Raw genomic sequence first — 27,774 nt, forward strand, 5'->3', positions numbered from 1 at the left:
CTCAAAGCCTCATTGGCAGACTCCTAAATGATTGGCATTGGGACTCATCCCCAAATCCCCTGACTAGGGAGAGAATTTTTCTTTGTGTGCTGTATCCTGGCCAAGCTGTGTTTGTTGTGCATCTCTAGTTAACCCAAAGAACTATCTATGTAGTGTGGAATTGGGTGAGAGGAGGTAGCAGGTTAAGCTCCCTGAAGGGTATTAGTGAACCGGTTTGCGTTTTTAATAATCCAGCAGTGTTTGCGGTCATTTATATAATGATTGAGGGGGCGGCACGGTGGCACTGCTAGCTCACACTGCCGGAGACCCGGGTTCAATTCCCGCCTCAGGCGACTGTCTGTGTGGAGTTTGCACATTTCTCCCACAGTCTAAAAATGTGCAGGTTAGGTGAATTGGCCGTGCTAAATTGCCCGTTGTGTTAGGTGAAGGGGTAAATGTTGGGGAACAGGTCTGGGTGGGTTGTGCTTCGGCGGGTCATTGTGGACTTGTTGGGCTGAAGGGCCTGTTTCCACACTGTAAATAATCTAATCTAATCTAATCTAAATCCCTCATTGCTTGAAAGTAATTTTGGGGCCAGGATTTCCAGTTGAGCTGTTTAAACAAATTCCTCCTGGAGACAGAGGAAGAATAATCCCAATTGGAATTGTTTTAAATGTATCTTTACCAGAAAGACACTTGGATTTAATAAGATCTTCTCTGTTATGTTATGGGATGCAGGTTTGGCCTGGATTGACAGCATTCCCTGACTTCACAAATCCCAACACGCACCAGTGGTGGTTCAAGAATTTGCTGCAGTTGCACAAAGCTGTGCCCTTTGATGGGCTCTGGATTGTAAGTGCCATTTTTATAAACAGACCATTCAGCCCCTTGGATTTGTCTTTTCATTAAACTAAAGCATGGCTGATCTGCATCAGAACTGTCTTCACTTAGCTTTGTTCCATATCAGTTATAACTTCACTCAACAAAATCAATCACTCTTACCTTTGAAAGTTTAAATTAATCTCCACTGCCTATAACCTTCTGAGGGAAAGAGTGTGAAATTTCTTCCTTTGTCGTAAAGGTGCTTCCTGACTTTGCTCTTCAATAGCTTAGCTCGTGTTTTAAGATTGTTACTTTTTTTTTCTTGAATGCCTGACCGGGGAGAGAATTTTTCTCTGTGTGCTATACCCTGGCCAAGCTGTGTTTGTTGTCCATCTCTAGTTAACCCACGGAACTATCTATGTAGTGCGAGGAGGTAGCAGGTTAAGCTCCCTGAAGGGTATCAGTGAACCGGTTTGGGTTTTTACTAATCCAGCAGTGTTTGTGGTCATTTATATAATGATTGAGGTTATGGACAGTGATAGTTCAAAGGTAGACTGTCTTCTTCACCCTGTCACTGACTCCTTCTCAACAAACTGAGTCAGTTCTACTCCCTCTGTGCAGGAGGGAAAACTGCTGGAACTGATGCAATGTCAATTTGAATGTGGTCACTGGTGATTAGGCTGGGATGCTATCCCAAAATAAACAATCTCCCAATGTTCACCTTTCATTCGTGTAGCACACTAATGTGGTAAAATATCCCAAGACCTTTCATTGGATTGTTATCAAACAAAATGTCGACGCTGAACAACGTACAGTGGTTTTTTTAAGGCAGAAAGTTCAGTCATTGAATCAGATTTTAAGCAGCATTTTAAAAGAATGATGAGATGTGGAGAGATTAAATGATTATCAAAGGGAATTGCAGGTCTTAGAGTTAGAGCAATTAAAGTCATGGTCACCAATGGTGCAGAGCTGATGAAGAGCTTCTGCTCGAAATGTCGACTGTCCTGCTCCTTGGACGCTGCCTGACTGGCTATGCTTTTCCAGCGTCACACTTTTTGTTGCAGAGGCAAAAGGCCAAAGGAGGGCTGAGGATTGCAGGGTGGGAGGGTGGAACAAAGCCTGGAGGAGCAAGGGCACACTAAAACACACACACAAACTCTTCAAATGTACAATTGAAGGCTGCGGACACGGTGGGAGATGTGGTCCATCCACTCTGTTACCCAGTGTCTGCTAACAAATACAAGAATGAAAAAAGGCCCCATGTTCAGACTGGGGTCTTGCTTTATTTTGTAATTTGAACAGGAAAAGGTTAGATTAGATTACTTACAGTGTGGAAACAGGCCCTTCGGTCCAACAAGTCCACACCGCCCCGCCGAAGCATAACCCACCCAGACCACTACATCTACCCCTTACCTAACACTACGGGCAATTTAGCATGGCCAATTCACCTGACCTGCACACCTTTGGAGTGTGGGAGGAAACCGGAGCACCCGGAGGGAACCCACGCAGAACCGGAGCACCCGGAGGAAACCCACGCAGACACGGGGAGAACGTGCAAACTCCACACAGTCAGTCGCCTGAGGTGGGAATTGAACCCGGGTCTCTGGCGCTGTGAGGCAGCAGTGCTAACCACTGTGCCACCGTGCCGCCCAAAAGGTTTGTGACTATTTAGTGCCATTCTCCCCTCTGCAAATCTAAGGTCAAATGCACAGCAGAACAGTCCTTTTATGACATATAATGATGCCAATATCATCCTCTTGCCATTTCCTATCCTCTAACTGCAACAGATTATTTTCATTTTTAGATAGAAATTATAGCCAAAGACCATCTGATCCCCCAAGGGGACTATGCAAGTATCCTGCTTCACATGAACCTCTTACCATTTTATTTTCTCTTATCCAATCAATATATCCTTCTATTTTCTTCGTGCATGTGCCTATTTAGGTCCCTTAAACCCATCAATGCTGTTCACTTGAGCAACTCCAACAAAGACATTTCTATCGGGCTTATTAGTGACTACCTTATGTCTATGGCATTAGGTTTGGATTCAGGCAAAGTTCAATCATTTTTCCTGTGTCAACCCTGTCATCGTTTTAAAGGCTTCTTTCAAACTTCTCATTGTTCAACTTTCTTTTTTCTTCCTTCTGGCCTGTTCAGTCTTTCCTGATAAATATAACTCTTCAGTTCTGATACTGTATTGTCGATCACTTTTGTAAATTCTCCGTTGTCCTTCTATTGTTTTTCATAATAGCAAACCTGAAATCTGCACGGTAACTCCAAATGAATCTAACCATGTTTAATATGAATTCTAAGACTTTTCAATTTTATTCAATCTTTCAAGTTAACCATATCTTAATTTTTTCAACACCCATCATTCTGGAATCTTCTAGGATATGAATGAGCCCTCAAACTTTGTGGATGGATCGCAGGCTGGTTGTCCTTCAAATGAACTTGAAAATCCACCATACGTCCCAGGTGATAAATGAGTCAATGGTGTGAATAGAGAGAGGAATAGGAGTGGGATATTACATAATCCCATGTAATCCAAAAAATTGGGATATCACAATATTCACTCTGAACTAGTATCTAAATAATTTTAGTGTGGACGTTGTCAGTAATTTACATTTCTAAAGTTAATCGACATGAACGATGAGAATTCTCAGTAGTGATTGTGAGAGTCAGCAATGACAGAGAGAGTCTGGAGAGAATAGCAGGCGGGAGAGTCAGGAGTGAAGCAACGATTGCAAAGCGAAGAAGCAAGCCATGAGTCAGGGGAGAGAATCCAGGGGAAAGGGATGGATCTCGGATAAGGGTAGAGTCCTTCCTGAGGGAGTGAGTCAGGAATGAGGAGAATCTCTCTGGTAAGGGGAACATCAGTACTAAGGGTGAGAGATGACCATGAAGGAGAGAGTCAAGAGCGAGGGCATGTTTCTTGTCTACTGTTTGTAACTTGTCCCCATTTTGGACTTTTCTCTGACAGGAGTACTAGGTGGCACTTTACGCAGTCAAACCATTTGTGCCTCGGCAAAACAGAGTGCATCAACACACTATAATGTACACAGTCTATACGGGCTCATGGAGGCCAAAGCCTCTGCGAGGTGAGTAAACTTTCACACAATCCACAGAGGTCGGTATTAGTTCTTTGGGAATCTCATTGAACAAGTTGTTGTACCATTGTTCCCTTCTTTCCCACAATACATTGTGAACATGTGGTTTGGCAGTGAGAGTGTGGGAGGGAAGAACTTAGTGAATCTGTATACCAACTGTGAGAGTTGTCTTTCAGAGTAAATCACTGCCTTGAGGAGTAGCCTGTAGATTTACCATAGCTATCCAGAAAACTTGGCAAGTTGCATTATATTTGACAATGGTGGTTTTTATAGTGCTTTCTGAAAGACCACTGGACTGAGGGTAGTGAAGAGAAGAGACGATATGTTGCCCTCCCTATTTCCTGCACGTCTTGGAAGAATGCGGTAGGTTACTGAGGATTACTGTCTGACACAATTTGCTGTGGGACACTAAACACACTGAATATAGCAGTCATTACATTGCATTAGTGAATCTTTGATTTGACTCACAAAAAGGGAGTTTAATGAAATAGCCAGTCACCAGAATGTGGTTGTGTCCTTGGACATGGAAAACATCCATAGCACAGAAGGAACCTTGTGTTGGATGAGAGGCGAACGTGATTGTTGAGGATGCTGGAATTGACATGTTTCACATGACCTGAATGCTTGATTGATGTCCTTAGTGCTGGGTGAAAAAAATGGATTCACGTGCCAATTTCTTGGTCTTTTCTGCAGCCAGGGGACCTATATGCATTTGGTCTAGCATGTCTAGATAAAGAACTTGAAAAATAACCACTTGTTTGCCTTTGTAGATTATATTCTTAGAGAGTTCTAGTCTGCCTCTGAGTGTTTGGAATGAATATATCAGCCTCAGAGACCGACTGGCTGCATTGAGGCTACTTGCTGATTATCATAATTTTGAATTGTACACAGCTGGTGAATCTGCTCTGATCACTGTGACCAACCAAATGTAATCAAAGTAAAGACTATCTTCTAACTCCAGTTCAGTAATATCATCTTCTAGCTCTCAAATATCTTTGTTGTTAGCAGGTTTGGAACTTGGCTAAGAGCATTGGAAGTAGTCATTTGGGATTATCTAAACTGTACCCCTGGATCTTAACAAGTTGTTGTTGCTGTAGAGGTGCACTGTGACGGCTTTTGACAGATCAGTTCTAACGGTTTACCGAATCGGTACATATGAAACAGTTATGTTCCAAAAACCAGAGTAAGAGTTTCTCTTTCAGTGTTGGGATTGTGTAACTAGGCTGTCATAGCACCTTAGGAACAAACCCAATAGGGCTGCTGTCCTGTAATAACCAATGTTCTGAGGCCTCTCTGAGTTCCATCGACTTCTATTGCGGTAAGCTCCAGAGATGTTGTAAAAGATACCGACTCCAAAAAGTCTTAAGTTAAAAGGTTTTAGGACTAATTTGATGATTGCTAACAGATCCTGCCTCACACAGAAAGCTTTAAAAAAGGGGAGTGGTCAGTTCTCCCAGCTCAGCTTCTCTCTAGTTTGGTTTGGTCTGGCTTTTCACTGAAAGCATTCAGGCAGTTTTGAAGTTGCTGGCCCCAAAGATGCAGGTCCAGGTTGATCCTCCTCTCTCTGACATCTCTCCTGTGAGACCCTATGTTTGATTTTACCTTTTGTGCCAAGGGGTGTTTATTTAGATTGTTGCAAGTATTTGGACCAGCATCATTAAGTTGGTATAATTCGTTGGGTCTTCAGATACGTTACGTTATTGGTTATTCTGTTCTCTTTTGTTTGTGTTATATTTGGTATATTCTGTTTTGTCTAAAACTAAATGGTTTGACCAGCTACATCTCTCCTGGAATATCTGCTTTACATCTGCTTAAGACAATGCTAGGGTCTGGGCTACATTCTTGAAATGTGTTGAGGGGGTCTGGCCCTGTCCATAACACATCTGCAATGTAGAAACAACCTGATAGATTCTCAGTGATATGATCCATACATTCTCCTGCCTGATGGTGTAAAGACCACTTCTACCTTTAGAACTGTGGACTAAAGTACAGGAAAAGGCATTGGTTTAAATCATGGAAGTTGTGCCATAAGGTATTTGCAGTTTTAAAATAAGTCACTGGAACAGATCAGGAGCTGTATACACAACATAAATTTATTTGAATGTTTGTATTGCGTTCAGAGAAGTTTTGCCCAAAAGTATTACTCCAATTATTTTTTTCAGTTATCTAGTTTGAGAGATCAGGAAAACTCAGCATAGTAACAGCTTCTTCCTTGGTTTCTGGGCAAGTTACAGCAGCCTTGTACATGGATAATAGAGGAAACATTTCTAGCCTGTAAAGAGAAAGCATTTGAATCTCCTTCTCTCCATTCTGTGTGGAGAAGTAACAGGAAAATTTCTGAAAACTGTTATCACCAATTATTTCCCTATAAACCTCGTTGTCTGCAAATCCACTGTTGAAAGGAAAAGGGATATGAAAGAGTGAGAGTCAGTAAACCAAAACCCTTATGTCCTCATCAAAGAGTTGAAAGAAAATTGAAAGATGTCTGTGATCCTCGCTGGTGGCAGAACGGTGCTTCACCTCTGTTATTTTCCCCTTCTCACTTATATTATTTGTCTGTCTGTGTGCCTCTTTGTATGTGCTTGGGAATTTTAAAAAGGAGTAGAGTTTAATTTATGAAGTTATAAATTTGCAATTCATGCTTCTTTCTTGCCATTGGTTAAAAACTGTTTGATTACAATAAATATTATTCTCTTGTTAATGAAAAACCTGGTGACCATAGTAATCTAACCGGAATTAGACAGTTGAATAGTATTAGGTCGTTTGGGAGTTTAATCAAGCTTCACATTTGTGATGACTCTGGGAATAGAATAGTTTATTCCAACACACTGCCCTCGTGAGGAGTGACCACAGATAATCCAGTTGGTAATCTGAGGAAACCATATCTATGAGGAAGTGTTCCAAATGTTGTAATTTCATGTGACTCTGGATAAAGAGATATGGACCAATTTCTAGATATGGCACTAAGCTTGGAAAATTGCTTGGCACCTGGGAACTTGGGATTAGGTAATTTCAGGGTAGGCATCTGGGAAATCATGTGAACCTCCCTTTAATGCGATATTCAGTCATCTCGGATCGAAACATATGCATATAGCATCACCCTTCTTCAGAAACAAATAATAGAGTTGCAGCAGTATGATGTGTGGCTGTTTTGGACCAATCCCAGTTTGAGTCTTGAATATAAACACTGCACTTGCGAGGAGGGTTGATGCTAGTTTGGGCATCGCCTTTGAAATTGCCGATAGTATCTGACCTGTCTGGTTAAAGAATAATCAGTTCATCAATGGACTCAGTATTGCTGGTGCTGCAAATGATCTGTTTGTTAGCCTTTGGGTGGTAATGATATGATATATAACCATTAATAGAATTGTCTATGTATCAATCATTGTAATAGGTTTTCTATCTCTACTCCAATGAACTGTATTGACACTGAAACTGGGTAATGCTGATGCACAGAATGTCAGACCCATCGTAAGCAGTTATCTTATTGAGTGTGACCTGCTGTATATTTCCTGAGTCCATCTCTGTAAGATGTGTAAAGGGATGATATTTGCACTTACACCATTATTGCTCTTAGCACTTATTGCATTTGAGGTCTATCACTTGGATCAAAGTGAAGTCTTCAGCTCTACTGTATCCATGCGATGTGTTCAATTGCCCGCGTGCACAGTTTGATGGAATTCTGTTAGCTTTATTGTTGCAGATGCACCTTGAACTTCAGTGACGTGTTTGTGTGCCGTAGCTGGAATTTTGGAAATGACCTTGACATCATTCCATGCTTTACTCTTCTTCATGTGCTGCTGTGAACTTATACTTTGGATTTCCCTGGGCAATTGGATTTCTTGCAGAATTTAGCTCAATATCATCTGATAGAATAAAGCTTGTGGATATGATTAAATACTGGAGACTGTTCTGGCATGTGAGACCAATCACATTTCATATAAGATTTGGATGTTTTACTGAACCTGTGGATGGCTTCAGTAGTTGTTGTAGAGTCTAGTTCCTGAAGATGTTGCTGGCCTGTGACAATTGCATAGAACACGTGCCCTTCTTCTAACAGTGCAGCGATGTTTTATTCTTTGCATTTGTCAAGAAGTGTCACCTTGTACGACGTAACGGCTGTAGAGGCAGTGATTAGTTCCACAAGCATTTCAGCTGACTTACTTTGGGTGAAAACACTTACCATACCTTTTGTGTCGATCCCTGACTGTGAATTAGTTGGTTGTTTCTTATGACTGTTGTTGGTATGACATGACATCAAGCCTGGGTGTACTAGTCTTGAATGACTGACTGAAGATGCACTTGGGTTAAAACTACAATACCAAGTATGAGTCTCTTTAACTGGTTTTCTCATTGGGATGCAATCTATGCAATAGCACAATAACGTTGTATGGACAGGATCGATCAGAGGCTGTCTTCTGTCTGTCAGAAGCTGACAATCATTGCAAGGCTTTCAGTCTTTGCAGGGCCAGTGGTATGTATGCCGTTTTACTTCTGTCCAGGGTGGTCGACCTGTGTGGGGATAACATTGCAGAATCTTCGGTCTTTGTGGTGCCTGCAATTATCAAAGGACCTGCAGTCAGCATGGGAGGAATACAGTCACTGCAAAACTTGTGGTCAATCAGTTTCAGACCTGGGATCAGTGTGACAGTGTGGGGCCAGTGTTCTGAGCATTTCCTGTGATCTCTATGGGGCCTGCAGTTGGTTCGTGGGTCTGCAATCAGTGCGGCAAAACTTCTGGACGTGGTGGGGTCTGTCCTCTCTGATAGTAAAGTGGTCAGGGTGGGGCCATTGGCTAGTGTGAGATATGTGGTCAATGAGCCCTGATCAGAGTGGGATTGCTGTTTGTGTGGTATCTGCAATTTTTGCAGTGTGGGTAAGGTCCTGTGGTTAGTGGGTCCATTGTGGTTAGTATAGGGACTCTGGTAACTCCTAGTAATTGTAAAAATCATAATCAACTCATATTTATAGCATGTTAATTGGCTGAAATCTTTCCTTTTCTTTGTTCCAGTGCTTTAGTTAAAATCCGTAAGAAACGTCCATTTGTAATTTCCCGCTCAACATTCCCAAGTCAAGGCAGGTATTCTGGACACTGGCTGGGAGACAACGAGAGTAAATGGAAGGACATGTACTTTTCAATTGCAGGTACTGAGTGGCCCCTTTGTGTGTGTGTGTGTGTGTGTCTGTGTGTGTATGTCTGTGTGTGTGTATGTCTGTGTGTGTGTGTCTGTGTGTGTGTGTCTGTGTGTGTGTGTCTGTGTGTGTGTGCACGCATGCATATGGTTGCATGTAGGAATAGGCCTCCCAACTAGCATTGTAGTTGTGGTTGTGTTTCAGAAAGATGTCTCACTACCAAACTTCACAAAGTGATGACCATTGAATGCTGCCCTATTTGTCAGCTGATGTATCCCAGGAATGAATAAATAAAAAGACAATAATGGAAAATGAATATACACAAAGGTTGTGTTATGTGTGTGTGTTTGAATGAGTGTGCATATATTTTAAGAGTTGTACATGAATTTGTGTGTACACACATTTTATATATGTTAATAATATTTATATTTATATCTCACTCAATCATCATTCCTGTACTGACTAACGATTGGCTCCCAGACTGACAATGCCTGTATTTTATAGTTCTCATACTTGTGTTCAAATCCAAAGGCTGTGGCCTTTACCCCAGCTCCCAATTGAACATTCTCAATTTTAATTGCTCTACGTTTCATGACCGTGCCTCAGCTGCCTGGAATTCTATCCCTAAATTTCTTTCTTTCTCTCTCTCTCTCTCTCTCTCTCTCTCAAGAAGTTCCATAAAAACTACTTTTTTGAACAACCAGTCCTCATATCACCTTACATGACTAGGTAACATTGTGTTTTATTTCAGATCATCAGCATCTGCATTTTTTGCATTTGTTCTACCCCCTCTGTATTTTGCAGGCGTCCTGAACTTCAATATGTTTGGCATTCCTCTTGTGGGAGCAGATATTTGTGGATTTAGGGGGAGTACCACTGAGGAATTGTGTATCAGATGGATGCAACTTGGTGCTTTCTACCCATTCTCCCGAAACCACAATACAGAAAAGGAGAAGGTACTGAGAAAGTTTGCAGGATTTAGAAAATATGTTTATGTTTTATTGTTTTATATATAGGATGCAGACTAAAGATACTACAGAAAGAGGTAGCCATCATTTATAAGCACCTTTCATAACTTCAGGATATTCTGCAGGCAGTAAAGTACTTCAGAAGAGTGTATACTGTTGTAATGTCAGAAACATACCAGCTTGTTTTTGGACTGCAAGGACCTACAACAATGAATTAAATTATCAGATAATTTGTTTTTGAGATGTTGTTTGAGGAATACTGATTGATCAGATCAAAAGGGAGACCTCCTCTGCTGTTCTCCTCTGCAGAGTGCTGTGAGATCTTTGACATCTATCTGAGAAATAGATGGCTCCTTAATTTAATGGCCCATCCAAAAGATTGCACCTCTAATTGAACAGTGCTCTCTGAGATTCAGATTTATCATAGCATTGTTCATAGGAGCAAGAATTCAACTGATGCCTTTGCTATTAGAGAGAGAGCTTTCCTTATTCTTCCAGAAGACTGGAGCCTCCCCAAATCTCCACTGTCCCTGATCAGAGTGCAATCTAGCCACAATCACAGTCTAGGGTCTGTTTTTCTATTGAGGATTATGGGCAGAGGGACTACTATTCCAAAGAGTCTGGAGCCCTTTTGCAGCAAACCAACTTGAGTGTTTAATGAGCATACTGTCCAACAGAGAGCATGGTTGTAAGTGGAAAGAAGTTTGAGGATGGCATTTTGCTCTGTAATTCTAACTCCTTTCGGCAGGATAGTGTCTAGCTTAGCCAAGCGACGGTTCTGAAATCAGACCCTCGTGAAAGTTAGGAGGAACGAATGACCTTGAATTTGATGGTGCTCTGCATTGCTCCCCTGCCTCTTGTTAGTACTAAAGAGGATTGATAAATGCTTGGATTGATTAGAGCACAGGAGGACACCATTCAGCCTTCAGCATTGTTACTCTGCTAGAGCAGGCTAACATATTTCCACTTCTCACCCTCTTCCTACAGCCCTGAAGATGTTTTCTCCTCAGATAATTTCAAAAGGGAGTTGAAAAACCACGCTGTACACCCATAAGCCGAGGACATTTATATAGATCAAAAACTTAATGTTTTAATATTAATTTAATAGAGTGAATGTTCAAAAGTGAATTTCTTTTCTGAAATGATGTCTTTGGTTCTCCAGGCTCAGGACCCTCTGGCTTTCAGTGAATCTGCTCAGGACGCAATGAAGCGTACTCTCTTTATCCGCTACTCGCTGCTCCCATACCTCTACACACTTTTCCATCACTCACATGTTTTCGGAGAAACAGTTGCCAGAGCCATTCTTTTTGAGTAAGTTGTTGTTTATTGTTTTGCAATGATTCCCACTTGGTGACAATAAAGGATATTCTATTTGATAAACTGCTCCCAGATGGTGTCTCACCTGCTAACGTGTTCGCTGACTCCCACAGATTCTCAGACTGGTTACACCAATAACAGTCCATGTTTTAATGTTTATCCATTATTGTCTTGTGCTCTGAAGGTTGCTGTGGCTTGAATCTTCCCACTGCCTGACCTCTCCATCCAGATTTCTGCTTGGTGCAAAGTGGGCATGTTATTCCTACAAACAGCAGCTAATGGGGCCAGGTCATAAACTAAATCAGGGGTGGGGAACCTGCGACCTTAAGGCCACATGCCGCCTTCTAGGCCATTATGTGTGGCCTTTTGAATAAATTCGCAGAACAAACCTTTTATTTTTTATTAATATGTTTTTGTCGTCCTTTATTATTTTTATTTTAATCTTAAAATGAATGTACTTAAAATACCAGAGAGTTAACTTTAGAATTAACATTCTTTTTCATTTTTTATAGCTAGTTAGTGCATAGTAGTTAGATTTTTACAAAATAATGTGAATTTTGAAGAATATATAATTGAAGTTTTTTGGATGCGGCCTTATTAGGTTACAACTAACATAATGCGGTCTTCCAACATGAAAAGGTTCCCCACCTCTGAACTAAACCCTTAACCTCTCAGTTCAAATGTACATTCTGCTTGTTTTCCCAGTGATTGTGGATAAAATTCCCAATTTGACCATCTTTGAACACTGTTCCTCACTGGTTGTGTCTTAATGCAGCAGAAATTGATTTTGTTTAGTTTGGAGAATGAGATAGTATTTTTGTAGGCAGAGGGAGGGTGTAGATGAGGTGGAATTTGTTTGTGGAGAATTTTTTGCTGGGTGTTGTATTGAAGTTACCCTTATTCCTTTTCAATTCAGGTTTCCTGAAGATCGAAACACCTACTCCATCGACAAACAGTTTCTATTGGGTCGCAGCCTCCTCGTTAGCCCAGTGTTAGAGCCGGGGGCAGTCACTGTGATGGCATACTTCCCTCAAGGAGTTTGGTATGATTTTTACACAGTAAGTAGGGGTTTTCAGTCAATCAATAAGTGATGAGAAGATACAATGTGCTGGTGAAGAAATGTGTTTTGATGACAGGCTGTGGACTGGTCAGTGATTTAATCACAGAGCTTGATCCTGACCTTCTCTACATTAGGGTTATGGAGTCATAGAGATGTACAGCACGGAAACAGACCTTTCGGTCCAACTTATCCATGCTGACCAGATATACCAACCCAATCTAATTCCACCTGCCAGCACCTAGCCCATATCCCTCCAAACCCTTCCTATTCATATACCTATCCAGATGGCTTTTAAATGCTGCAATTGTACCAGCCTCCACCATGTCTTCTGGCAGCTCATTCCATACACGCATACCCTCTGCGTGAAAAAGTTTCCCCTTAGGTCTCTTTTATATTTTTTCCCCTCTCACCTGAAACCTATGCCCTCTAGTTCTGGTCTCTCCCATCCCAGGGAAAAGACCTTGTCTATTTATCCTATCCAGGGTTGCTAACCCTGCTGGGACCTGTCCTTGAGCTTTTGTCACAAAACCCCATGTCTGCATCTAGCTACACAATTTCCCATTTATTGATAATTTGGTTATTAAACAGAATTATTTGTGGAGAATGGATTGTAATGTTCCTCTGATTTATATTATCCTGTTTGTTGCTCACAACAGTATTCTGGAAGGTCAGACCTAGATAGAAGCCTTTGAAATTGTGAATAGGTTGGACAGGGTAGATGCGGAGAAGATGTTTTTGTATGTGAAATAAAAAAGATAGTCACTAATAAATTCAGTTGTGTCATTGCGGTGCAGAAGGAAGCTATTGGATCCATTGAGTCCATGCCAGTTCTTTGTGGAGCAAGTTAAACACTCCCAATCCTCTGGTCTATCTCTGCAGATTTGCAAGTTCCTTTCCCTCAATTATCCATCCATCCAGTTTCTATCTGAAGTCTCTTTCTGTTCCACTGTGGGCTCTCTTTTCCAGGGACGAGAGAAAGAGATGGATTGGTGGAAGTGCATGTGGATGGGACAGCTGTTAGTGGTGCTGCAGGTGGTGGAAAGGATGTGAGGTTTTCTGTGGGAGTGAGGGCATTCAGGCCTGATGATGCAGGAGATTGTGGTGTGGGGTGGTGAGAGTGAGTGAAGGGAGGATATTTCAGGCAATAGTGAGCGTGACAGACTGCTGTTGGGAGCTGTTACAGTAGAAGAGATAGAGCAAGTGTGAGATTGCAGAATGTGGCCCTTTCCCTATGTTACATAAAGGCAGACAATCGAATCTAATCAGCCTCCCTATCTTACTATTTGCAACACAGTAAAATTAAAACTAAAAACCTTCAAAGATCCTAAAACTTGACCCCAATCATTCCTCAACAGAGTCTAGGAATAACGAGTCCTAGACTTTGTGAATAATCAGTATTAAACACCAGGTTTGTGGCTAAAATAATACCGTAACTTTAGTAAAGCAAGCAATATGGTAATCTAAGTAATGTCTGTGATGTCAATCCAATAACCTTTGTTTACAGACCCCACTCTCTCTCAAACGACATGATGTAGAGGAGCCGATGTTGGACTGGGGTGGACAAAGTTAAAAATCACACAACACCAGGTTATCCTGATCAGGTGAAGGAGCAACGCTCCAAAAGCTAGTGTTTCCAAATAAACCTGTTTGCCCATCACCTGGTGTAGTGTGATTTTTAACTTTCTCAAAAGACAGACAAACAAATACAGTTAAGAGATACCTTAAGAGAAAGGAAACATAACAAAACTAACCAGATTACTTGAGCAGTCTCCTTGATGTGTTGCTTCACAGGTTTGCGGGATAGTCTCTTGATTGATTTTCTGAAGGTATTGATCAATGCCACCTTTTCGAGTTCACTAATGAAGTCAGTAATATGTAGTTTCTATTCTCTGGCAATACGACGCCTGGAGGAAGAGCACCTCAACTTCCGCCTAGGAACCCTCCAACCACAAGGGATGAATGCAGATTTCTCCAGCTTCCTCATTTCCCCTCCCCCCCACCTTATCTCAGTCCCAGCCCTCAGACTCAGCACCGCCTTCTTGACCTGCAATCTTCTTCCTGACCTCTCCGCCCCCACCCCCTCTCTGGCCTATCACCCTCACCTTAACCTCCTTCCACCTATCGCATTCCCAACGCCCCTCCCCCAAGTCCCTCCTCCCTACCTTTTATCTTAAACTGCTTGGCACACCCTCCTCATTCCTGAAGAGGGACTTATGTCCGAAACGTCAATTCTCCTGCTCCTTGGATGCTGCCTGACCTGCTGCGCTTTTCCAGCAACACATTTTTCAGCTCTGATCTTCAGCATCTGCAGTCCTCACTTTCTCCTAGTTTATTCTCTGAATGTCCAATAAATGATAATAAGAGATGAGGTAGCTTTCAAATATTCATACAGTAGCACCAATGACCAAACTCCTCCTCTCAGAGTCCACCAGTTCAAAGCAAATCAGAAAGCTCTGGTCCTCTCCCAGTTTCATCATGTTCGCTTCCAGACTTGTTGGCACTAATTCCCTGATACTTGCCTAGTTCATGTCTGCTATCTGGTGAAGCACATGCCCTTAGAAGGCAAAGAGTCAATAGAGTTCTTTGATCAAGAACCAGCCTGCAATTAACTTGCTCCTTGGCATCAAAAGCAAATAAGAGCTTTTTTTTAAACACAAGCTGCTGTTCACAGTCCAAATGATATCTTTTAGCTCTTAGAGTATAGTTGACAGCTCCAAACTAGAAACTGGTTTAAAAAGTAAGAAAAGTAATGAAAAATCAGTGATGATTCTAACACCTTAGCACAACAGACAATATAATTGAACCTGTCATGGTAGTACTGGCTGTTCCTCCACATCATTGACATGTCACTGACCTGGATGGTGACATCTGACCAAGCTGCCAGGGGCAAACATCGTCTGCAAGTCCTCCTGAAAATGGACGCCTCTGCTTTGCCAGGACCTTGACCAGGGCCTCCAAGTATCTGTTGGAGAATTGCAGTGCCGTCTTCCCCTTTCAGACGTCTTCAGAAAACATCCTTGATCAAACAGGGCGCCTTCAGAATGCCAGTGCTTGTCCAGGCGCATAGCAGCCTTTCAAAGATAGCATGGACACCCAGGAATATTAGTCTTTTCACAGATATCCATTGAGTGGTGAGTTGTTCCAGGGATGGCGTGTGTTAAGTGGATGGAGTCGGACTTGAGTGACACCATAGAAGAAGATAGTTAATGAGGTGCATTTAGTTGGATACAGTGAGAAACCTCACTCAGTCTCACAGAGAGAGTCCCTCCCAAAAAACTCAACGAAACTAAAGATTCAGCCCAAGAGTTTTTTTTTCCAGTTTTGCTGCCATTTCTCTCTTCCTTATTACAAACTCCAAAATTCTAAAATTCTCTAAATCCTAAGAATTACAACAAATTTTTGAGAGTATTATAAGCCTCCTCCCTAGCTGCAATGCTACCATTCATTTCCCCTGTTAGCCGTGGCTCTGTCACATTCCTATTACCCAACAAGAAAAGCACGTCCTTTGAAAATCAAGCATTAATTCTTTAAACACTGGCCATTTCTGATCTACTGTCAAATTTTTTTAAATTCCAATCCTCCACAGTCAATTTCCTCCTCATGCCTTCATAATTGTCTTTGTTTAGATTTAAGACCCTCGTTTCAGATTAAACTATACCTTTTCAAACATAGTAGAAAATTTCTTTCAGACTATGGTCACAATTCTCTGACAACAAGATTGTTACTTCACCCTTTCTTATTGCATGATGACAGATGTAAAATAACCTGTGCTCTAGTTGATTCCTCAACATATTGCTCTGGAGAACCATCAAAAACATACTTCAGGAATTATTCCTCCATTCCATTGGTATTTATGAGATTACCCGTCTGTGTGTCTACACACATATATATTTATACATATATATATATATATATATATACATATATATATATACACACACACACACACACACATATATCTACATTATCACAACTGTTTGGTGGTCTATAAACCATTCCTTCTAATATTTGTTGACCCTTGCTGTTTCTTAACTCCACCGAAACAGGTTTCACTCCTGTTCTTTTGATGAAAGAACCTTACTCACAAATATGCCCTGTACACTGATCGCATCCCCGATTACAAGCACTACTTCAGCTCTTTTGCTTTTTCACCTAACCACCCTAAATGTTGACTATTCCTAAATATTCAGTTCTGAACCTTGGACACCCAATAGCCATGTCTTCATTATGGCAATTAAATTATACTTACACTCATGCCAACCATTCATCTATATTGTTGCAAATGTTGAGTGTATTCAGGTAGAGTGCTTTCAATTCTGCCATTTTAACACTGTTCTGTACTTTGACTCTGGTTGTTTTGAGGTTATTTCTACTGCCTTCACTTTCATTGGCAGCTTTTCTGTTTCCTGTAACCGGCTTTGTTTTTATTCTATCCAAATTCCCTGAGCAAATCTCCCTGCAAGGAGAGTTTCCTGCATCCTCTAAAATGCATCACACACACTTTCTATTTAAATGTACTTTCTATCTATCTTGTCATCCAAGGTGCCCTGCCTTTGGGTTCATTTATCCATTACCCTTGTTGATATGCACCTAGCCAATCCTAAATATCTCTTCCTCAAAGATCTTGTCTTGTTCTGTTCTATTTTCTTTCCTGTCAACGTTTGGTTGAGTTTTAACCTGACTCAATCTCCTCTCATCCCACTGAAGTTATCCCTGTTCTAATTTGGAAATTTTACTTTAGATTTTTCCTTGTTGTTCTCCATTACCAATTGAAACTTTATGGTACTCTGCCAATCACTCTGACCCCCAGAGTTGCCCAGAGACAAGTAGTCCACTCAGCGCACCTCATTCCCCAGCACAAGATCCAGCAAAATCTCCCTCCTAGGCGTAGAGAACAAACCAGTCAAGGAAGTTCAGAAATCTCTCTCCGTCCTTACTTTCACAATAAAGAATTTGTTGTAATTGTAACAAGATCAACCAGACAGACCTCATCACATCTAAGTTCCCTAATTGGGGCTGTTAATTTGGTCCAACCAGGGTGTCTTGGTTGACAGAAATAGACAGAAGTGTTAAGAGATTCTGTTCATTCCGAGAGCCGGCTCTGAGGAAACCGGACCAATGTAAATAAAGGATGACTTGGTGACAAGATACTGGCCTTTGTGGAGTTATTTTATAATTAAATATAAATTACTCTACTCATGCTATAGTTAAAATATGGAAGTGGTTGAAGCAAAAGCATAGCTGTGTTTGAAAGGAAACTAGTTGAGTAAATGAGAAAAGAGGATGTGATATAAAACTGCAATGACATAGATGGACTGGGAGAAGTCTTGTGCTGTGTATGAACACCAGCATAGCATTACTGGCCTCTGGTGCTCAGTTTCTGTGTTGTATGTTCTGTGCATTTCTATAGTCCAGGAATCTTGAAGACAATCCCGAAAGGTTGGTGAATCAACACCATCCACTTGCACAAACTGGGGACACGGTCTAATGATCATGTGCAGGTATCCTGAGTAATGCTAAGGGCAGTTTTGTAATCTGGGCTCATACATTTATTTGGGGATTCTTTACTGAAGCCCTCTCAAATGATACTCTTCAATTAGATTCACTAAAACACATTATAATTATCAACTTGTTGTATATATGCCTTCCTCTGCACAGATTGCCTTCTGTGATTCTTACATTTGCAACAATGACTATAATCTGAAATTAACGTCATTGGTTGTGAAGGGCTTTGAGATATGATTGAGGACATCAGTTGTTCTTGTTATTATATTGAAAATAACAGCCAAATTGTACACAGCAAGATAATCTGGTTTAAAGTGTTGGTTGAAGGATAAATTTTGGCCTCGTCATTGGCAAAAAAAATTGCTGTGGTCTTCTCTGAGTTAGAGATCATTAAATCTTAAATCTACCTGAAAGGCAAACAAGTCCTCAGTTAATCATCTGTTTAAAAGGCAACATCTCTGACAAATAAACTGTTTGTTTCCACTCATTAATGATACAAAGACTTGGGGGGCACATATTAACATTTTTGGTCAAGTGATGCAGGAGGAATGTGAAGAATAATTTTTTTCTTGATGTAGCAAGTAATCAGAACGGTGGCTCAGTGTTTAGCACTGCTGCCTCATAGCGCCAGGGACCCTGGTTCAATTCCAGTCTTGGGAAACTGTCTGTGTGGAGTTTGCACATTCTTCCCATGTCTCAGTGGGTTTCTTCCCACAGTCCAATGATGTGCAGGTGAGGTGGATTAGCCATGCTAAATTGCCCATAGTGTCCAGCGATGTGTAGGTTCGGTGGATTGGCCATGGGAAATGTAGGGTTACAGGAATAAGGTGGCGGGGTGAGACGGAGTTGGATGGTCTTCAGAGAGTCAATATGGACTTATTGGGCTGAATGGCCTGCTTCCACACTATAGGGATTCTATGAAGTGGAAATGACCTGGAATTTGTTGCTTATGGAGGAAAGGGGGAGTATTAATGATTTCAAAAAGAAACTGGGTTGGCTCTTGGGGAAAATAAACTGGTTGTGGGGAGCTTGGAGGGAAATAGCATTGGCCAGACTGACCTACTGAGAGCTGCCAGGGAGTTGGTGGAATGAATAGCTTCCTTCTGCGCTGTATTGACTCCATAATCACTCTGCACTTGAGTAGCAGCATGGTGTTTGTATTCATTTCTCAGGAGTGCACATGAACCCATGCCCTCTGTCATGGAGGTGACAGCTCCACTGACTGACCCACAATAGGCACAGTCTTTCTTCCTAGGGACAGTCTTTTCAACATCACCACCCACTTTCCTCTGCAGTTTGGGTGCTGATATAATGCAATCACATACACAACTTGACAGATATTATGTGGAGTCTCAGTCATTGGCTTCTAGTTCAATGTCTTCTTGTTTACTTTCTCTTTACCAACAGGGTTCAGCTTTCAGTAGCACAGGAGAATATGTCAAACTTTCTGCCCCTCTGGACACCATCAACCTACATCTTCGTGAGGGAGCTATTGTCCCCACACAGGTAATGTGTGGTAACCTGCCACAGAGCTTTCTGGTTCATACTTAGATTTTTTTGTTTTTCTTTTTGCATCACATAAGTGCCAGCCAATGATGATCATCAACAAGCATGAATCTGTCTATCTTCCCTTGATATCCAATAGAATTGCCAATACACCATCAACACCCTGTGTTTGCCAATTGACCAGAAACTTAACTGGACCAGATATACCTTTATAACGCCTACAAGAGTGGGTCACAGGCTGAGATTTCTCTGGAGAATAGCTCACCAGGTGCACAAAAACATTAGCACTCTCAAATTCCCATCAAACTACACACCACCACAGGGTCAAACCTCTGAGAACATTCTCCCTCACAGTACTGTGGGTGTACCTACACCACAGAGATTTCAGTGGTTCAAGAATTCAACTTGTGATCTTCTCCATTATGGAGGAGCAGAACAGTGGCTCAGTGCTGCATCACAGTCTCAGGGACCTGGGTTTGATTCGACCCTTGGGGAACTGTATACGTGGAGGTTGCATGTTCTCCCTGTGTCTGCATAGATTTCCTCTGGGTGCTCTGGTATCCTCCCAAAGTCTGAAGATGCACAGGTTCGATGGATCAGCCATGCTAAATTGCCCATTGAGTCCAGAGATGTACAGGCTAGGTGGATTAGCCATGGGAAATACAGGCTTTCAGTAATAGGGTAGAGAGATGGGTCTGGGTGGGATGTTCTTCAAAGGATCAATGTGGACTCAATGGGCCAAATGGCCTGCTTCCACACTGTCTGAATTCAATGATTCAAACAGCATGGAGGAGCAACAAATGTTGACCTTGGTAGCAACGTTCATATCATAGGAATAAATAAAAATAAATTATACCTCTTCCAAATTTCTATCAGGTTTGTCCTTAAACTGAGTCTGATTCTCCAGTGTCAAATTGAAACTCTATTTGGCCTCTCTTGTGCATGTACAAGATCCCACATACTATTTGAAGAAGTACAGGCGTTTTCTTCCTTATGACCTGATCAATATTGTTTCCTCAACCTACATCAGCATAAATAATCAACCACTGGTCTTTATCACATTGTTGTTTGTAATATTCTGCTGTTTTCAAACTGACTGTCACAGTTTTAACATTGAAACAGCGACTGCATTTCATGAGTTACTTAATTACATTGGAAGCTTCTTTGGGACATTCCTAAGATTGAAAGGCAAGAATGAAAACACATGTCCTTTCCTTTCCCTTTCATGATGCTGAAGTCTAACAGCTTTTCATTGGCAGGGAGGAGGCCATTCAGCTGCTCAAATTTGCTCTGCTATTCCATTAGGTTATAACTGATTTTGTTCTCCAATTGCATATCCCTTGACAGTCCTACTCAATAATGCTTTCACCATCGCATGTTGATGCTCTGCCTCTGTTTCTGAACAGGAACCTGCCACAACTATCTGGGTGAGTAGTGGGAACCCTCTTCACCTGTTGGTGGCTCTTTCCCAGGATGCATCAGCAAAGGGCTACCTCTTCTGGGACGATGGGGAGAGCCTGGATACCTATGAGGGAAACGATTACACTTATGTTGAATTTGCTGTGGACAAGGTATGATCCTGAGCCCAACATTCCCTAATTCAGATATTGGCTGACATTTTATAGACTGCTAATTGACGATATTTCAAACTTATTTTAGGCTGGTTACTTCATCTACTTCTTACACCCCACTCCAGTCCTCTGTTCTCAGAGTTTCAATAACATGTTCATGTCAGTGTTGCATCACCTTGCACATTATCGACATTGAGATATTGACTCTTGTGATACAACATACCCCATAAGCACCATCTTCTCCACCTGTACAGCAGCCAAATGCCCTCCTTGAACTGTGATCCAAGAGTAACTTGGAACTTACAACATCTAGTCAATTCTGGAGGGCTTCACATCAGGTTCAGTTCATGGTGAATAATAGATGAATGTACAAATGATCAAGCCGAGCCCACGAGGGCAGTCCCAGGCTGTGAGCCTAATCCCATTCCTGATCACTATTCAAAACCCCATTGGACATTTGCACAGGTGGGCAGCAGGTAAGGCCTGCATTTTGTTCTGTGGTGTAACTATTTAAGAGTTGACAACTCTAGTTGGCTGTACTCCAAGATATGTCATCACATTATCTCCAAATGGTCACACCCTCACCATCCTCCACCTGATATGTCACTCTCCCTTACTCCTGCCCTTCTCATAGTCAAATGGGAAGTGAATAGACTCTTCCACTATCCTATTTCATCATGTCAGCTAAACAGTCTGCTTTCCCCATTCCTGTTATGTATACAGCAATAAACTAAAGTTTTCAAGGAGCATAAAGATGTTTCTTTATTGGCCCTCTGACTTTTCTCCTGATTGTTTTCTCACAGTAGTGTTCTGGAGATTTGTCTCTAATTTCTGGAACACAGAGTAACCGTTCTTCACACATGAGCTAGGAAAATACATTCGGGGAGAGCTTTTAAAGGCATTCAAGTATTTTAAAGCAGCCAAGAAGTCTGATATATTTTAGTAAGAAGAACACAGACAGACAATGCAAAATAAAGAGGACAAATCTGAAGCGGGTCCAGGTTCAAAAGGACTTGGGGTTTTTATGTGCATAAGACATAAAAATAGGCAGGACATGGTGAGAGTGCGGTTAATAAACTATACAGTCCCTTAGGCTTTAATAATAGGAACATAGAGTATAAGAGCTGGGTGGTTGTGGTGAACTCAGCTGGAGTATTGTGTCTCATTCAGGGTTACAAGGAGAAGCAGGGGAATGGCATTAAATGACATGCTCATTTTGGAGAGCTGGTACATGCATGGTAGTCTAAATAGTCTCTTTCTGCGCAGTAACATTTCTGTGGTTCTACAAGAAGAGAGATCTGAGTTTTTCACTCAGTATTGCATCTTATGGGTTGTTTTAGGTCTATGTGTTTTAATAGACAATAATATGATTTCTCAGGTACCCATTTTACTGGATCGCCATGGTGACCCCTAACTGTCTAAGATTGCATAGTCTTACTGTTTAACCTGACTATCTCCTGAGTGTCGTGTTCTCTGATTGAATCTTTCTTATAATGTTGTCTGTTTACACTGTAGAACCAACTGATCTCCAAAGTGGTCCATGTGAACATTGAGGCTACTTACATCAAGGTGAACACCTTAAGTGTCTATGGAGTCACGTTTCGTCCATTGAAAGTTATTGTCAATCAGCAGTCAGTTTCCTTTTCCTATTCTTCAAACCAGGTGAGGCCTGACATTCCACAACTTCACCATCAATCATTCCTTTACATCACTGCTCATTTTTCAAAAGTGTGTTGCCTCTGTCACCCCCACCTCAGTTGTCTCCTTCCTCGATGTTTTGTCCTCCAGCTATGTTGATCTCTTGCCTCTGATACACATCTGCCAGCCCCACTTTTCCTATCACCATCTTTTTCTCTGGCACCTCATCTCTGTCACCCTGTACCTTTCTGTAATCCTTCAACAATCTGCATATTTCCAACTCTAGCCTCCTGTGTCTTGTCCCTTCCATTGTCGCTATCATTGATATCCACTCCTCTCATGGTCTAAGTCCAGCTCTGGAAATATCTCCCTGAATATGTTTGCCTGTCTATCTTTCCTTCTCCCTCCCACTTCAAGATATTTTTAAAAACTTATGTGGCTCGGTCTTTGATCCCCTGTTCTAATGGCTCCTGCTTGAGATCCTTGTCAAATTTGGTCAGATAAGGTTCCTGTGAGGTATTTTGGGACATATCATTCATGTCAGGCACTGTATTTTGACTGGTGCTGATGTAACATTCACTTACTGTCTTTGTATTCATCAATTCTTTGGAACAACAGAAAGTTTATGGACTAAATGATGTGTGAAAGATCACTATTTTGAATGAATATTTTGTGGTGCCTATTTCCTTGCAGGTTCTGACAGTTGACAATCTCCATCTCCCCCTTGAGAAAGAATTCCACATCTCATGGTCATAACACCTTGGAGAAAACTTCAGAGTGAGCAAACATCCTGCTAGGCAGACCAGGCCTGTGCTTGCTTCCTGTATGAAGCAATACAAACCTTCTGGAAATATACAGCAGACCTGTTGACAGCTGACACCAGAAAACAAGGGTGGGCTTTTGGGTGTGCACCTTTCTTGAAAGAGGCCCATTCTTCCAAAGCAGCGCTATGCAAACATACTCAAACATAATTTCCATTCAGGTTGAGTCTTTAATTAAATAAGGATGTCCTACAGCCAGTGAGTTTTGAAAATCTACTTTGAATGTTTTACTCATGTTGTCTGGTCTTTGGTGTCTTTCCAGAATCTGTGGTTTTCAGATTCTGGTTCTTTTCTTCGCTCCCTTATTTAGCTTTACTTCCTTATTTCCCTTTCCCCATCAAATTATATTCAATTTAACTCTGTACTGCTTGGCAAAGTTGATATTGAAGTGATTCTGGTGTTATGTGTAAAATAAGGCCTTCCAGGTAGCCTGCTGTGTAAACGAGAATAAATGAAATCTCTTTGTCTTCCATTCATCAGGACATATGGAAAAAAGTCAAAATTCAAAAGAAGCAGCAATTTATATTGCAGGAAGAAAGCATATTGATTGGTCAGATTTGATGAGTTGAGGTATTGACCTGGAGAATGCATTAGTGATTATTGTTCACTATGATTTTGTTCAAAAATGTGGTGTGTGACAAATTATTTTTTAACTTTTTATTTATTCACAGATGTGTCTATTGTATTTACTGCTGATTCCTAATTACACATGGGAAGGTAGTGGTGAGCCTCCTTGTTGAAGTGCTGCAATCCTTGGTGCGTAGGTACACACACCTTTCTGTTAGGGAGAGAGTTCCAGAGTTTTGACCCAGTAATAGCGAAGGAACAGCAATTATAGCTCCATGTTAGGATGGTATGTAACCTGGAGGACAGTGCAGGTAGTGATGTTCTCAGGCTCTGCTGGCCTTCTCCTTCTAGATTGTAGAGGTCACAGGTCTGGAAAATGCTGCAGAGGGCAGGTTCCTGCTTACGAATGTATGTAACTTCCACCAAATGTAGATGAACGATATTGCAAGCTCAGATAAGGCCATTACATTGGTCTTAGCAGCAATAGTAAGTAGGGCAGTGAGGTCTGAGCCATTTGCACAATATGCAAAATATTGTGCATCAAAGCTATCTGATTAAATACTAGCTATCGTTTCACACTATCTCTAAACACCAGCCACGCAATTGCTGTTTTTGATTCCCATCTTACTGACATCAATCCAAAAAGACGTTCTAATTACAACATGACTTGGAGGTGCCTGTGTTGGACCAGGGTGGACAAAGTTAAAAATCACAACACCAGGTTATTTGGAAGCACTAGCTTCCAAATAAACCTGTTGGACTATAATCTGGAGTTGTGTGATTCTTAACTTTACCTACGACACAAGTGAGTGATGAGGGATTTGAAATTCAATGCTGGTGTTTTGTATCAAATGTCTCTGGCTTTTTGCAGCAGGTAGAGTGTTAATTGTACTCCAGCCCATGGTTGCAAAACTCGCAACAAGACATTTAAGGTCAGATGTCAATCCACAAGTGGGCAGCATTTACTGAGTCTCAACATGCTAAGAGTTGTTCTACCAATTTGACATCATCAGTCAGGCTCAGAAGTTTTATATATTCATGTGCAGGGGCTTGTCCACTGCTAGAGAAAGGAACTTCCTCAGGCATTACCCCTTTTCTGAATGAAACAATAACATGGGCAATAATAATTTCTTAGTGCGTTCTTCATGGCAATGCCTCAACCAATCAGAGATGTCTTGGCAACCAATTAGCACCCGTTTATCAAGCAAGAGAAATTGCTGTTTCCTTTGAAGTTTGTATTCTTGTATCTGTCCTGATGAGCACAAGTTGAAAAGCTTTGACAACATCTCACTTTTCAACAGAACTACTAATCTACAACTAATCAGTTCAATCTCTGCCCTTTAGCTGTGCTCACTTACTTGCTAAAACAAGTAGTGTAAACACTTGATCAAATAGGGAACGATCTCTTGTATTTTAAAAAAATACGAAATTAAGGTTTGATGTGGATACACTAAGTCATTTTGATTTGGTTCCTTTTTTACCTTGTGAACTCAGTGGAACTATACAAGATGAAGTGTTATGGTGAAAGAGTGATGGAAACAGTTTCAAAGTTTTCCAAAGGGAGTTGGGTAACTTCTTGAAGGGAGAAACTGTACAGGGCTGTACTGAAAGGATAGAGGAAGAGAGATCACAGGAATCATACCTCTTAAAATTTGTATAGATGTGGTCAACTTGGATTTCCAGAAGGCATTTGACAAGGAGCCACGTTGAAAGTTGCAATGCAAAAGAAGAGCTTGTGGAGTCAAGGCTTATTATATTAGTTTAGAAGATTTTTAGGTGTAACAGTCAGTGTGTCAAAGGAATTCATGCTGGAGTCTCAGCTGTTTACAATTTATGTCAATAACTTGAATGATGGCATTAAAAGTATGATTAAGAAATTTGCTAATGATACAAAGACAGAGGAGCAAGTTGTGAAGAAACCTAAGAAGAATGCAAATTGATATAGTTGGATCAGGTGAGAGGGCAAACATTAGGCAAGGGGAGTATAATATGAGAATATTTAAACTTGTCCACTTTAACTTGAAGAAGAAATCATTGTGAAGTGGGAGATGGCATGGGGCAGGGTGACATTAGGCTCACAGATACACAAGATGGCCAACGGACCACAATATGGAGAGAGACAGCAAACACAGACACTGCCTGGAGCCACCAGAATGCCAGCACAACGCACTCACAACCTAGTTGATTAGTTTAAGGCGGGTGGGGGAGAGAATATACATGAGTAGCGTATACTGCCCGCTGAGGTTTCTGGGTCCAGCCAACACCTTTGATAGAAATGCTAACAGTTTGATACAGACTCAATACAGGGGTGATAAAAGCTAGGGCTGCAGTAATCGCCGTTCTCAGGAAGGGCGATTAGCAATGGACTTCAGCGCAGACATTGAAATTGACAATGTCTGCGCTGAAACTGACAACGACCGCGCTGAAATTAACAAAGGCTGCGCTGGAACTGACAATGACTGCAACGAAACTATCAATGATTCTGCAATGTTTACAATAAACAAACTATGTTACAGAGACAATAACCTCACCTATTATATCACAAAATGTATAAGGGTATCTTGACATGTGCTCTGTGCTGAGAGAAGACTCGCAGCTGACTACTGTGCTGTTGGTATCTTTCTCTCCTCAGAGATCCGGTATTTCCTTGTACAATAAACTCTGTCATTAAACCCCGACTCTGACTCTGAGGCTGGTGATTTTCCCCACAACAATAGGTGCTGCAAGCAGGGTTCTTGTTACTGTTTGAGTACCAATTAGCAGGCCTAAAAGAAGGCCTCCACGAGTAGGTGGAGAAAAGACCAGGAACAAGTTAAAGAGTTGGAGGACAGAATACAAGAGTTAGAGCAGGGAACAACGTAAAATACTGCAGCCGCTGCAACAGAACAGGACACATACAAGCAGTGTCCTGGGGAAAGCTTGGGGCACCCCCAAACACCGCGGAACCATGGGAATCCCGAGGTCAGCAGAGCTGATAACCAGCTGCCCTTATTCATGAGGGTAAGAGAGAGGGCAGAATTTATGTGCCCGCAGTAATAGGAGGGAGGAAACGTGAAATTATAGTAGACACAGGAGCGGCTGTATCCATCACAAACTTAGCTTTACCCCACACAAATAAAATGATTCACTTAACTGGAGTAAGAGGGGATAAAACACCAGCTTACCAAAGCAAAACCACGCTCATAGAAATAAACAATATATAAACCCATGAGATTCTATGTACGCCAAAATAACAACGGCACCGGAGCATGGGCAGAAACAAAGTTAGATACAGGTTTAGTTAATATAGACCCAATAAGGGTTCCCGGACCAGAGAATAAGCCCCACTGGCATTACCCAATATAACCCGAAGCAGGAAAAGCAGTTGTAAAGATAGTGAAAGGGGGAATCTAGTGAAACAGAGAATCCTGAAGGCAATCATGCTGGATGTCTTGAAACAGGTAAAGGTGGATAAATCCCCAGGACCTGATCAGGTGTACCTGAGAACTCTGTGGGAAACTAGAGAAATGATTGCTGAGCCTCTTGGTCTGTTTCCATGCTGTACATCTCTTAAAAAACACAAGTACAACTAATTCTCCAACGTGGCCAGTACTAAAGCCTGATGGGAGCTGATGATACAGGAGTAAATAAGGTCACCCCCAACTTGTACCCCATTGTAGCAGATCCCTCCACCATTTTAAATGGCTTGGCCCCTGAGCACAAGATATTTACGGTTTTAGACATAGCCAATGGGTTCTGAGTAACCAGAATAAATTAGCTTTTATAGTAAGGGACAGGCAG

At 41.5% G+C, this 27,774-nt stretch overlaps 1 protein-coding gene across 5 annotated transcripts in view; it reads left to right on the forward strand.

Annotated features, from left to right (window-relative positions):
• gaa2 (alpha glucosidase 2) overlaps nucleotides 1-26,672 on the forward strand; it is an 80,733-nt gene extending 54,061 nt beyond the window's left edge. For all 5 annotated transcript variants that reach the window (XM_072559221.1, XM_072559218.1, XM_072559222.1 and 2 more), the window contains 11 exons: nucleotides 718-831; nucleotides 3,192-3,276; nucleotides 3,782-3,899; nucleotides 8,920-9,053; nucleotides 9,846-9,997; nucleotides 11,172-11,320; nucleotides 12,243-12,384; nucleotides 19,299-19,397; nucleotides 20,804-20,968; nucleotides 22,484-22,630; nucleotides 23,300-26,672. In XM_072559221.1, coding sequence (XP_072415322.1) covers nucleotides 718-831; nucleotides 3,192-3,276; nucleotides 3,782-3,899; nucleotides 8,920-9,053; nucleotides 9,846-9,997; nucleotides 11,172-11,320; nucleotides 12,243-12,384; nucleotides 19,299-19,397; nucleotides 20,804-20,968; nucleotides 22,484-22,630; nucleotides 23,300-23,362 — 1,368 coding nt within the window. In that variant the 3' untranslated portion in view covers nucleotides 23,363-26,672. The remainder of the gene's footprint in view (nucleotides 1-717; nucleotides 832-3,191; nucleotides 3,277-3,781; nucleotides 3,900-8,919; nucleotides 9,054-9,845; nucleotides 9,998-11,171; nucleotides 11,321-12,242; nucleotides 12,385-19,298; nucleotides 19,398-20,803; nucleotides 20,969-22,483; nucleotides 22,631-23,299) is intronic.
• The last annotated feature ends 1,102 nt before the right edge of the window (nucleotides 26,673-27,774 follow it).

Source organism: Chiloscyllium punctatum, chromosome 40, assembly GCF_047496795.1.
Source record: "Chiloscyllium punctatum isolate Juve2018m chromosome 40, sChiPun1.3, whole genome shotgun sequence".
Taxonomy (NCBI): domain Eukaryota; kingdom Metazoa; phylum Chordata; class Chondrichthyes; order Orectolobiformes; family Hemiscylliidae; genus Chiloscyllium; species Chiloscyllium punctatum.